The sequence below is a fragment of the Perognathus longimembris genome, chromosome 14 (assembly GCF_023159225.1).
Source record: "Perognathus longimembris pacificus isolate PPM17 chromosome 14, ASM2315922v1, whole genome shotgun sequence".
Lineage (NCBI taxonomy): Eukaryota > Metazoa > Chordata > Mammalia > Rodentia > Heteromyidae > Perognathus > Perognathus longimembris.
The window spans coordinates 42,303,616-42,315,837 of record NC_063174.1 but is presented as its reverse complement, the minus strand read 5'-3'; the positions used below and the strand labels follow the sequence as shown (position 1 = coordinate 42,315,837).

Genomic DNA, 12,222 nt, shown 5'->3' with positions numbered 1-12,222 from the left:
ATACTGAATTGAAGAAGGATGGTATTTAGTCAGGACTTGGGGCAACTGAATTTCTTTGCTCCTTTGTGCTTTATTTGTAGAGGTGAAGAACTCGTGTCAACCAACCAAGCAAGATGCTTCCCTTGATGGAGTCCAAGCTGCTCTGTTCACTTAGTACATAAGAGCAACACTTTTTATATCCTTTTTCCTAGCCTCCTTATAAAAGTTGCTAGCTGTGAATATTTTTCCATGGATTATGACTGCTACAGGAAATTTTTACTAAGAGGCCTTCTCATGACAATGAAAGGACCGAGAAAGATGTCATTCAACCCTCATACCTAACTGCATTCCCCCTCACTCAGCCACACTAGTTCTACATACAGACCTTGTGCCTGAGCAGTCTTCCCTCCCCCTCAAATCTAAAAGAAGAACAGGCAGCAGCCCTGGAAAGAGTTACTTCATCCAGTTGGCTAATGGGTCACATATTCCATGGGAAAAGATCCAGGTATGGAAAAGAGGGAATGGTTAGTCCTTCTGTGTAAGGGAAGAGAGGAGCATTAACAACACGGTTTGCAGGTCTGGGTAAACGGTGATAAAATTCCAGTTTGGGGGTGAAATGGACTGTGTCCCCCATAGGTTCACATAGTGCCAGGTCTCCTCTGGCTGTTGGCATCTTCCCAGGCTTCTGTCTGGCACCTCCACTAAATACCTAAAAGAATCAGATTCATTCCAAGGCTTCACCGAGGAAGGAGAGGAGAGGAGGGAGAGGAAAGGCAGTAAGTCCTGCCAAGTACTTTGATCTGTGCAGGGGGTCTCAAGAGATTCCACCCAGTGAGAGGTGGGAGGGAGAAAGAGACTCAGACAAAGCCTGCCAAAAGTGCATTCCCTAAAGACATGTCATTCTCTTTATAAGCTCCAGCATCAGCGAGGAGTTAGGGCACAGGGTTCCCAGCCGCACAATGAAAGCTTAAGTTTTCTATTCTTTATGATGTTAGCTTTAGAAGAACGAATCACAAGGGCAAAAGAGCATTCCAAAAGAAAAAAGTCCCAGATGTGCTAGGAATAGATCCTTTTCTTTTTGACTCATGTCTAAGAAAATAAAAAGCAAACTTATCCCAGAGTTGATTTTTCAATAGCAATTCTATCTGGCAGCTAAAACCCAAATCCAAATTAGCACCGTCCATGATATTCAAACAACACTGAGCTCCTGGCACAGAGCTGAAGGAAAGGCTGTCGGGCAGCAGTCTCACACCAAGGTCAAATAGACAGAAGACAGAGCCAAGGCATATGACTAGGTCTTAGGTCACGTGAGATCTGGTGCAAAATGACCCTACAGTGACCCAGGCCAGGTGACAGAACTTATAGGTGGGGCCTGGAGTCATAGTGGTTGCTCACTGAAGTCAGAGCCCCTATTTATCCAGAATGAAAGGTCTGGCCATCATTGTGTACCATCCAGTCTTGAGTTGAGACTAAGTTTGAGGATCTTCCAAGGTGAACAGCCCCTCAGAACGCTTGTTTCTGCACACAGAGGAAACAGCTCAGTGAGAAAGATAATTGGAAAATTTAAGATGGTGTACTGACCACACACACAACATATGTATCCCCACTTTCCTTTCCTATCCAGAGTTCTACTCAAAGAACAAAAAGGATATTTTCAAAATAATGAATTGATAACAAGGCCAGAAAGAAGCAAAAAGAGCCAAATAGACAAAAGTTTAAGGAGGTCCTGATAGACAGCTAGCAGATGGGATCAGGTTGAAAAAACAGAACTGAGGAAGCCTTAGCTCAAATATGGGAGGGGAGGGCTCCCAAGGCCCCAGCAGAGGTACAAGCTTGGCCATACAAGCTGGGTAAGGAGTGGGATAGGCCAAAAAATACACATCAGATCATCAGTTCAAGTAGTGGGCCTTCTCTAGCACCCCAAGTGGCAGCTACACATTCAGGATCAAACCTAATGATGCTCTGCGGAAGCATCTCTTGTGTGGGAGCAGGGATCTCATGGAAGAGAGAAGAACCTAAGGTTACTCTATCTCCAACAAACACTAAAAGGAAAAGAGAGGAAAAGTGTGCACAGGAAGGAATTCATCAATCTCCCCTACAGTCATGAGGCCTATCCTGTCTTAGCAAGGTAGAAGAGGCATACTCTTCATCCACATTCTCAACTCTATCCATAAGTGAGCATGCTGTGCTCTTAATGAAAACAACCCATCAGCCTCTCATCCGGGAAGGGGCTGCCAGGGAAAAGTCCTACGTGATCATAGGGAAATCCAAGCTAACCACCAGTTTCAATCTTGTCTGATTAATAAATATGGCCTAACATCTAAGAATTAGCAGAACTGGGCTGGGAATATGGCCTAGTGGCAAGAGTGCTTGCCTCCTACACATGAAGCTCTCGGTTCGATTCCCCAGCACCACATATATGGAAAATGGCCAGAAGGGGCGCTGTGGCTCGGGTGGCAGAGTGCTAGACTTGAGCGGGAAGAAGCCAGAGATGGTGCTCAGGCCCTGAGTCCAAGGCCCAGGACTGGCAAAAAAAAGAATTAGCAGAACTGACACAATCCAGTAGCAGAAAGAAAGACAACGCTCAGAAAATTCAAGAACAGAAGAGTACTTTAAAGACATGTTGTCCTCAGGAAAACAGGCAGGCAAACTGCAATAATAGGCTGTTATTCGCAAGTAAAAATAAAAATAGGAGAAAATTTAAAAAGTTTCTGGCAACTAAAATGTGGTAGTATAAAAATCCATTGCAAGAATGACTAACAAAATGGACAGTGCTGATACTAGTGATTCAGAAGGTAAAGGTATGAAAAGGCTGAAGAATGAAAACTGAAAGAAAAAAAAAAAAAGTAAACACAAAGAAAAGTCCCAGAGCACCTGAAAAAGAAGTTCCAGGCTGGGAAAGCAGCTTGCCTAGCATGCATGAAGCCCCTGGTTAGATTCCTCAGGACCACACAAACAGAAAAAAGCTAGAAGTGGTGCTGTGGTTCAAGTGGTAGAGTGCTAGCCTTGAGCAAAAGAAACTCAGGGACAGTGCCCAGGCCCTGCCCCAGGACTTGGGGGTGGGAGAGAGAGAAGGAGCCCCAAGTTGGGGACAGAACTGGATGCTGGTGATTCATGCCTGTAATCCTAGCTACTCAGGAGGCTGAGATCTGAGGATCATGGTTCAAAGCTAGCCTAGGCAGGAAAGTCCATGAGACTCTTATCTCCAATTAACCACCAGAAAACTGGAAGTGACGCTGTGGTTACAGTGGTAGAATGCTAGCCTTGAGCTGAAGAGCTCAGGGAGAGCACCCAGGCCCAGAGTTCAAGCCCCATGACCAAGAAAAAAAAAAAAATTTTTTTTTTAACTGAGGACAAAGACAGTAATAGGATAATTTTCCTCAAGCTGAAGGAAAAAAAAAAACCACAAAAAATGAATTATTAGATGGAAAGGGTCCATTAAATATCTAGGAGAAAGAAATGCAAAAAAAAAAAAAAAAAAGACTAGACCAAAATACAAATTTCAGAATCTCAATGCTATAAGGTCTGAAGTTTTTACTTTAAATGTTTTTATCCAACTTATAACAAAGAAAACAGAGTCACAGTTACTAAAGAAAATTATAAATATTATAACCCTTTAAAATACTGAAAACAAAACTCAGCAAATATAGAATGTGGAAGAGCACATGGGAACATAATAAATGTCAATCTGGGAATTACCAAATACTATGTAAGTGGAGAAAAGAAGAAAGAGAAATCATCTATGTCAATTAAACTATTAGGGAAAGTCTAGAGAATGAGGTGTTTTAATTTATGTACTCTGCATATGTATCAAATTCTAAAACAACGTTGAATGAAAAATTTGCAAGAACTAAGACACTGGTGTTTTCTGAAAAGGAGAAGGAAGAGGTAGGATGGAAGGAAAAAGGAAGGGAAAGGAGAATGAAGGAGCAATAACAGGAACAATAATGACACCCTAGAAGAAAATGAATTTGCTTACTAACTGAAAGCAGGAGCCCAAAGTTGTGCTCAACTAAAGGTACATGCTACCGATTAATGCCAGTGCTAAGTGGCAACATGTGCAAGCAGAAGACACCTCTTTTCTGTGGACACAAAAGCTGCCTTCCCCCAGATTTGACTAAGTGACTTTCTGCCTTGGAGAAAAGGTTCTAGCACAGGAGAAGGTCACTAGCAGTAGGGTAAACAACAGACGCTGTATAACCATCCTCAATTCTGAATCTGATTTCAGAAGGGAATACTATTCTTAGGGGGAAGGACCCACAAACGTACCCAGTCTGCTATTTTCTGCATACTTACATTGTTGATCAAGTAGACGCCACGCCCCCTAGAAGAGGCCACTGGTTTAACTATCCAAGGTCCCCGGTCCTTTGAATATGAATCTGCTCAAAATATTGGGAAATTTAAAAAAAAAAGACAAAGAAGGAAAGTGAGTTTACTATGTTAAATTTCAACAACGATTATCTTCTCCAGTACCCAGAACCTTCAAAACTTCTAGCAGGAGGGCAGCAAGTAAAACTACCTGTACTTTTGGACTAGTCTTGAAAGGAAAGAGGTTGGGGGACCAGGGGGGAAGAGGAGGAGGAAAAGAAATGACAACAAAATTACTCATATAATAAGAAATAAATCAAGTAAATGCCAGTGTTTTTTAGCAGATCTCACAAAGATTCCTATTTTCAATGTGCCTAGGTTGTTCTTCATTCAGATATTAACACCATTTTATCTAGAACACAATATCAGAAGCCTACCAATGATTCATAATGCTCATGTTTCTCTGGTTGGAGTCATTAAAAGGCAGGCATTTCTACCTACATGCCAATCCCTGCCACTTCTCTTCCCCAGATAAGCACACATACTTCCTCCTCACCCTAGTCATGCCTATAGGACCAATAACCCTGATGCAGGACCTCTCCCTTGCCAGCACCTCCTGCAGTCTTTTAACTTTCTCCCCCAGAAAGGAATCAAATAGCCTTTCTGAGGTGCCCCAACTGCAACTTGACTTTATCATTGCCACAAACCATTTCACTAGGAGATTAAAAAAGAGCTCTTTGTCCATCCTACCCCATCTTCCTCTGCCTTTTCATTTGATATAATTTAAGAGAATGAGGAAAAACTGTAAGCAAGGTATAGCAGTACACGTTGCTAATCTCAGCTACTCAAGAAGGCAGAGTTTAAGGCTAACTTGGGCTACAGAAACAAAACACAAAAATAGAAGTTTTGGGAATATAACCCAATGAGTAGAGCACTAGCACTGGAGAGACATTCAATCCCCCAATAGGTGAGGAGGAAAGAAGGAAGAAAGGGACGGAAAGAGACAAGGAAGAGGGAAGGAGGAAGGGAGGGCAGGAGGAAGAGTAGAAGAAAGGGAAGGAGAGAAGAGGAGGAGGAGGGAAGGAAGGAAGAAGGGAAGGACCATGCAGAATCGAAAGCTCAACTGTATCCTCTAGCTCCATTCACATCTGTGAAATACTATATATATGATTATATGATGTTGCATTATAACAGTAAAGGATGAATCAAATACACTCTTACATCTGGGGTAGGGGGTCAGCAAACACTGTTAAAGGCCAGATCATTAAGCTGAGTTGCTCATTCCTATAATTTATAATCCACTACAGAGGTGGAGATCAGGAAGATCTAGGATTTTTACTTTAAACTTATAGTTACTAAGAGAATCTTAAATGTTAAAAAAAATTTTAATTTTTAAATATTAAGATAAAAGCTTGGGGGAGGTGTTGCACTCTTGTTATCTCAGCTGCATGAGAGGCATGTATAGGAGGATCACAGTCCAAGTAAGGTCATATTCAAAACATAATAAAAACAACAAGAACAACAACAACAAAAAAAGCTGGAGATACAGCATAAGTGATAGAATACCTGTCTCGCAAGTGCAAGGCCCTAAGTTCAAACTCCATTATTGCCAAAATACAAACAAATCCAGACTTTACAACAAGATTCTTGCTGAAGATTTATCAGAGAGCAGAGCCCTGAACAAGTGGCACAGCCTGACCAACATCCTGGTATGATGAAACCAAGATTCCTCTTCACTATCACACCTTCCCTGTCTCTTCTCTTCTATAAGTTCACAAGTCCCTGCTGTGGTCTTTGGATGGCAATACTAGGGACTTACCTTACAAAACAGCAGATGCCTGTATTTGCCAGGCCTACATGTGGTAACCCCTAGTTTATGGCTGCGAAACACGCTATGTGTTCTACTGACCTTCTGAAAGCATTTTTGTTTAAAAAAAAAAAAAGCACAGTTTGTAAGAGTCCTGAAACCCAAATCAGACTTGAGCCTCCCCCACCCACTACTGTAGGGCAGGAAGATTACAGGGAGGCAAAATTACAGAGATTTGCTAAGCTCAATTTAATAGAGAATCCAAATTTCTCTCTTTTGGAATTCTACAATACAAGATGTCCATATCATTTTATGTTGCTGATATAATAGCTGAATCATTTTTATGCCATATGTTGGCTTTGGTGGTTTGTATTTTGCCACTTTTATTAGGTAACAAGGCAGTTAAATATAACTTGAAGCTGAGCACAGGTGACTTATGCCCCTAAGCCTAGCTACTCAGAAGGCTGAAATAAGAGGAGCACGGGTCAAAGCCAGCCAGGCAGGAAAGTCTGTAAGACCCTTATCTCCAATAAACTTGCTGAATGCCAAGCACCTATCAGGCACCATTCCAAGTGTTCTCCACAAATGAATCTATTTAAACACTCTGAAAATACTACTTACAAGGTAAGTAAGTAAGTAAGTGGGCTAAGGTTCAGAGAGATCTGAGTGACCTGGCCAAAGCCACATAATGAACAACAACAAAATCCTTGCCAGGCCAGGGGCCAGTGGCTCACAACTGTAATCCTAGCTACTCGAGACTGAGATCTGAGGATCACAGTTCGAAGCCAGCCCAGGCAGCAAAGCCTGTGAGACTTTTATCTCCAATAAACTATTCAGAAGAAGCCAGAAGTGGTGCTGTGGCTCAAGTGGTAGAGCACTAGCCTTGAGGACAAAGAGGCTCAGGAACAGTGCTCAGGCCCTGAGTTGAAGACCCAGGGCTGGCACACACAAAACGATCTCCTTGCCAGGAGCTGGTGGCTCACACCTGTAATCCTAACTACTCAGGAGTCTGAGATCAGGATCCTGGTTCAAAGCCAGCCCAGGCAGACAAATCCCAGAGATTCTTATTGCCAATTAATTAGCAAAAAGTTGCAACTAGAGGTGTGATTCAAGTAGTAAAGCACCAACCTTGAATAGAAAAAGCTAAGGAAGAGTGTGAGGCACTGAGTTTAAGGTTCAGTACTAGCCCCCACACACATAAAATCCTTAACTACAATATTTCAGCTTTGAGTGTACTATAAATAGGAAGTGGATATTTTTACTTCTGTTTTTTTTTGGCCAGTTACTGGAGTTTGAACTGAGCCTCATGCTTACTTGGCTTGCTTGTTTGGCTGGTGTTATACCACTTGAGCCATACCACTAACACGGCTATTTGCTGGTCCATTTGGAGATGAACACTCATGAACTTTTCTGCCCAGGCTGGCTTGGGACCACAATCCTCCAGATCTCAACCTCCCAAGTAGCGAGTAGTCAGGATTATAGGCACGAGCCCAGTACCTGACTAGGCTTTGGGGGTTTTGTTGTTGTTGCTATTACTGTTGTTTGGGGTATTTTTGGTGATACTGAGCTTTGACCTTAAGGTCTCTTGCTTGCTAGGCAGGTATTACCACTTGGGCCAGCCCCTTAATTAATTAAGGCTCTAGGTGACCCGCTTCAGGGCATGGTATAGACCAATGATGAACAAATGATCCCAGCTAGAGACACAATAGTATCTGAGTTCTTGATGCACTATTGTCCTCTTCACTCCAAAGATGTGAATGAAACGTTGTTTTCTCTGTTTGTTTCTCCTAAAACTCCGTCCTCACTGGTGATGCTGGAAAGTGGTCAAAAGAAAGCAAGCTGCCCAGTCTCTACCAATAAAGCACAGTCCTAGACAGCATGGCCTCTGAAACCACACTGACAGCCTGAATCTTAATTGAACAAGTGCAAAATGCAGGATTTGGGGGAAGTTTCTTAACCAAACTGTATCTGAGCCTTACCTATAAAACTCACTCGAGTAGATGATCCACTTAAAGCATTGCCTAACAGAAAGTGTTCAATCAGTGTCAGTTATTACGCAACTACTATATAGACTCTTAACCCCTTGTCTGTCTTTTCTTATCCAAGTCTATAGAGTGCCTACTGTCCCCAGGAGGAGGGCCCAAAATAGCTCAACTCTCAGGAAAGTTTATGAAGAGGCAAAAGAAATAAGACACCCATTTTAGACCTGGATCCAGGCCATATGTTCCTATGTAGCTTTACCAGTAATACCAGCTGACATTTAGATCCCTATTTGGCTCCCATGTGTATTTTTTATTAGTCTGAACTTAAAGGAAAGAGGGTGTGACTAATTGGTACCACCAAACCAAACCCTAACATCAAACGATATATGATACTTGTTCCCCAAAGAGTGTAAATCACACAAGTCTAGAAATCAAGGCAGCAAGAACATTCTTAAATAGCAAAGGAAAAGGGATAGTAAGAAAAGCATATGTAGTTTGCATGCAGAAATACAGGGTGCTTACCCAGGCACTGACTCTTATAGACGAAGTGATAATTCAGCACAAATACCAGGCATACCTGGATGACCCAGATGTAGCCCTATATGTATATATGCTTACTGTCACCTTATTAGACAATCAGAAAAAAAGTAGTTATAAATTTGTGCCTGCAACTGTTTTACTAGGGAACTGTCTCTCTCAGTTGGTTGATAAAGTGAGGAAGCTTCTGAGTTAGATCTGTACAAGTTCAAGTGATGGGGCTGGGGCACTCTTGGTCAAGCACTTACTACAGAATTCCGCATACTCAGCTGGCAAGAGGAAGGTCTGAGGGAGGATGTGGAAAGCCTTGAATCCATGAGTGTGCTGCATCCGAATGACGTTTTTGTACAGTCGGTCCTTCCGGGTTAGTTCATAAGACCTACAAACCAAAAATGTATATCCATGTCAGTAAGCTGTGATACAGAGGTCTTCCGTGCTATCAAACTAGTAAGAGTTCACAGTTTACTGTTCTGAAGCAGTTCCTAAAGACAGCAATAAATCTAAATGTATCATTCTGTTACTCCTCAAGGCTTATGAACCATTTCATCTAGCAGGTATTTTTGGTTAGATTTATTCATTAAGATACCATTTATTAATAGTAAAAGTTCTCCTTTTGAGTGTGTAATTCTGTTTGGACAAGCAATTACCAGCACAGGTCTAACATCAAAAGTTGCTTCAAGGACTGGGAATGTGGCTTAGTGGTAGAGTGTTTGCCTAGCAGGCATGAAGTCCTGAGTTCAATTCCTAAGTATCACATGAACAGAAAAAGATGGAAATAGCTCAAGTGGTAGAATCCTTGAGCAGAAGAAGGTCAGGGACAGTGTTCAGGCAGAGTTCAAGCCCCAGAACTAGAGGGAAAAAAAGTTGCTTCAAGTACTCTGGCAGTCAACTTGTCAATCACCACCAGACCATGGGCAAACATTCATCTTTTTTTTCTTTCCCAGAAAGTCAAATCAAAGGAATTATATGGCACATGTATTTTTAAGACTTGCTTCTTTCACTGAGCAGGATACTCATGAGATTTATCCTCATTGCTGCACTTATTAGTATTTTGTCCTTTATACCTGGCTGTGGCTACTACGAGTCATCATTCACCAACTGAAGTACATTTAGTTGTTTCCAATTTGGGGAAATGATGAATAAACTTGCTCTAAGCATTTGCACACAGGTTTCTGAAAACATAGTTGTTGGGTTTTTTTTCCCAGCTTTTGTGCAAATGCTTGTTTTTCAAGGTGTAAATCTTCTAGGTTGTTTAGCAAGCTGTATTAGTTATCTATTGTTGAATAAATAACCCCTAAATACAACGTCTTAAGATAACAATGCACTGTAGATCAAGAATGTAGAATGACATGGCTGGTTCTGTCTCAGGGGTTTGCTCATTGGTATGGGACTGGCTGCTAGCAGGAGGCCTCAATTCCTCCCCATACGAACTCTCCATAAGGCTGAGTGCCTTACTACTCCTTCACCATATGGCCACTGCCTTCTTCTAGACTTAGTGATGCAAGACAGATGCTGTCATGTTCTCCTATGCCCTAGTCTCAGAAGTGACACTCTGCCACTTCTGCCACATTCCATCTGCTAGAGGCAAGTCAATCAGTCCACTAGACACTCAAGAACAGAAAAATTTAGTTCAATTTTTGAAGGCAGTGTCAAAGAATTTATGGACACATTTTACAATCACCAAATAAGTGTATGTTTAACTTTATTAGGAACTGCCAAATGGTTATTCTGAGAAAAATGGAAAAACAGCTCAGTTTCTCCTCCTATATTCCAAGACACAAAGGAAATACCAAAGCATTTTTCCTATTCTCCACTCTCAATTCAACACAATCACTCAACACTTTTGACATCATCTGTACAGGACTTTTTCCCACATAGCAAGCAATCCTGCAGGAGACACCTGCAGAGTGTAATTCAGGTCAGTTCTGATACTATCTGATACTATCTGATGGTATCTGATACTAGAGATGGCATCACATCCCACAGAAGTAGGCTCAGTCCTTCTGACTTTCCCCTCACTTCTGATGCTAGATGCAAGACAGTGCTTTCACCTGATTAACAGTTCCTTCACCTGATTTACCAGGATTCCAAGATCTTCTCTTTGGGTTCAATTAATTTGCCAAAGTGAGTGACAGAACTCAGGGTAACAGTTACTGCTTACTGGTTTCTATAAAAGGTATTACAAAGGATAAGATGAAGAGATACATAGGGTAAGTTATGGGAGAAAAGGTGTAGTTTCTAGACTCTCTCCTGACACACTGTCCTCCAGGAATTCCCACATGTCCTTAGGGTCTGTAACAGAAGCTTAATTTGGTGGGCACAATTGAATCACTAGTGATCAATATGACTTTCAGTCCCTTTCCTCTTCATGGAGGTTGAGGAGCAGGCTGGAACGCTAAACCCTTCCATTATACTTTGGTCTTTCCTATCAAAGCCCCCATCCTGAAGCTACCAAGAGGCTGCCAGTCACTAATCAATTCATTAGCAACCAAAGGACAGTTGCCACTTTGAAGACTCCAAAGATTAGGAGTCATAGATCAAGAAAGAGACATAAATATTATATAATATAATGGCTGTACCATTTTGTGTTCTCACCAGCAACAGTATTAGGGTTCCACTTGCAACTCAGCCTGGCCAGCACTTGGTTTTTATGTTTTATGGCTTTGATTTGTATACCACTAGAACCTAATGACATTAAGCACCTTTTCAGACCCTTAATTTGCCATGTGTATCTGCTCTGTAGTATCCACTCAAATCCTTTGCTCATTGTGAAAAACAGGATTGTTTACTTATTGAGTTTTGAGAGTTGATTGAATACTTTGGACAGAAATTCATCATCATAGATACGTTTTATAAATGTATTCTTCAGATTTTAGCTTGTTATTCCTGTCTCTTAACTGTGTCTTCAGAATGCCTGTCTAGGAAGTACAAGGCCTTAAATTCAATCCCCAATACTATCTCTGGGCATGTAAGACACTCATACACATTTAATGACAGAACTGCATCATTTCAATTTTGTTAAAAGCAAAGAAATGCAATACCATCACACAGGAGAATTTGTTATACTATTACTAGAATTAGACAACAGTGTTTTTAACACCTTTGCTTGGAACCTTGGAAATTTTTATACCCAGGGACAAAGAGTCATGTTAAACTACTAAGGCGGGCCATTCTTTCATGAAGATAAAAAAAAAAAAAAAGCAGTAATTGAAAGGGAAAGTGAGGAAGGAGAACCTATTCCTACAAGGTGTCATCAATAAGCTCAATTTCAGGAAACCCATCAGCATCAATGCGGGTACCAGTAGCTCACACCTCTAATGCTAGTTACTCAGGAGACTGAGATCTAAGAATTATGGATCAGAGCCAGCCTGGGCAGAAAAGTTCGTGAGACTCTTATCTCTAATAAACTACTCAGAAAAAGTTGGAAGTGGCCCTGTGGCTCAACTGGTAGAGCACTAACCTTGAGCAGAAGCAGTTGAGGCACAGCGCCCAGGCCCAGAGTTCAAGCTCCAGGACCAGCAAGAAAGAAAAAAAAAAAAAATCAGCATCCTCACTGCCATGGAAAAGTGTTCCTGGAACTGTATTCAGAAAGTTCCTGTCTGTGCCAAG

General features: G+C 41.6%; 1 protein-coding gene across 14 annotated transcripts in view; it reads right to left on the bottom strand.

Annotated features, from left to right (window-relative positions):
* The window catches only part of Ttll5 (tubulin tyrosine ligase like 5), a 237,689-nt gene that overhangs the window by 199,088 nt on the left and 26,379 nt on the right, over positions 1 to 12,222 (bottom strand). For all 14 annotated transcript variants that reach the window (XM_048362476.1, XM_048362477.1, XM_048362480.1 and 11 more), the window contains 2 exons: positions 8,862 to 8,992; positions 4,276 to 4,358 (listed from right to left, as the gene is read on the bottom strand). In XM_048362476.1, coding sequence (XP_048218433.1) covers positions 4,276 to 4,358; positions 8,862 to 8,992 — 214 coding nt within the window. The remainder of the gene's footprint in view (positions 1 to 4,275; positions 4,359 to 8,861; positions 8,993 to 12,222) is intronic.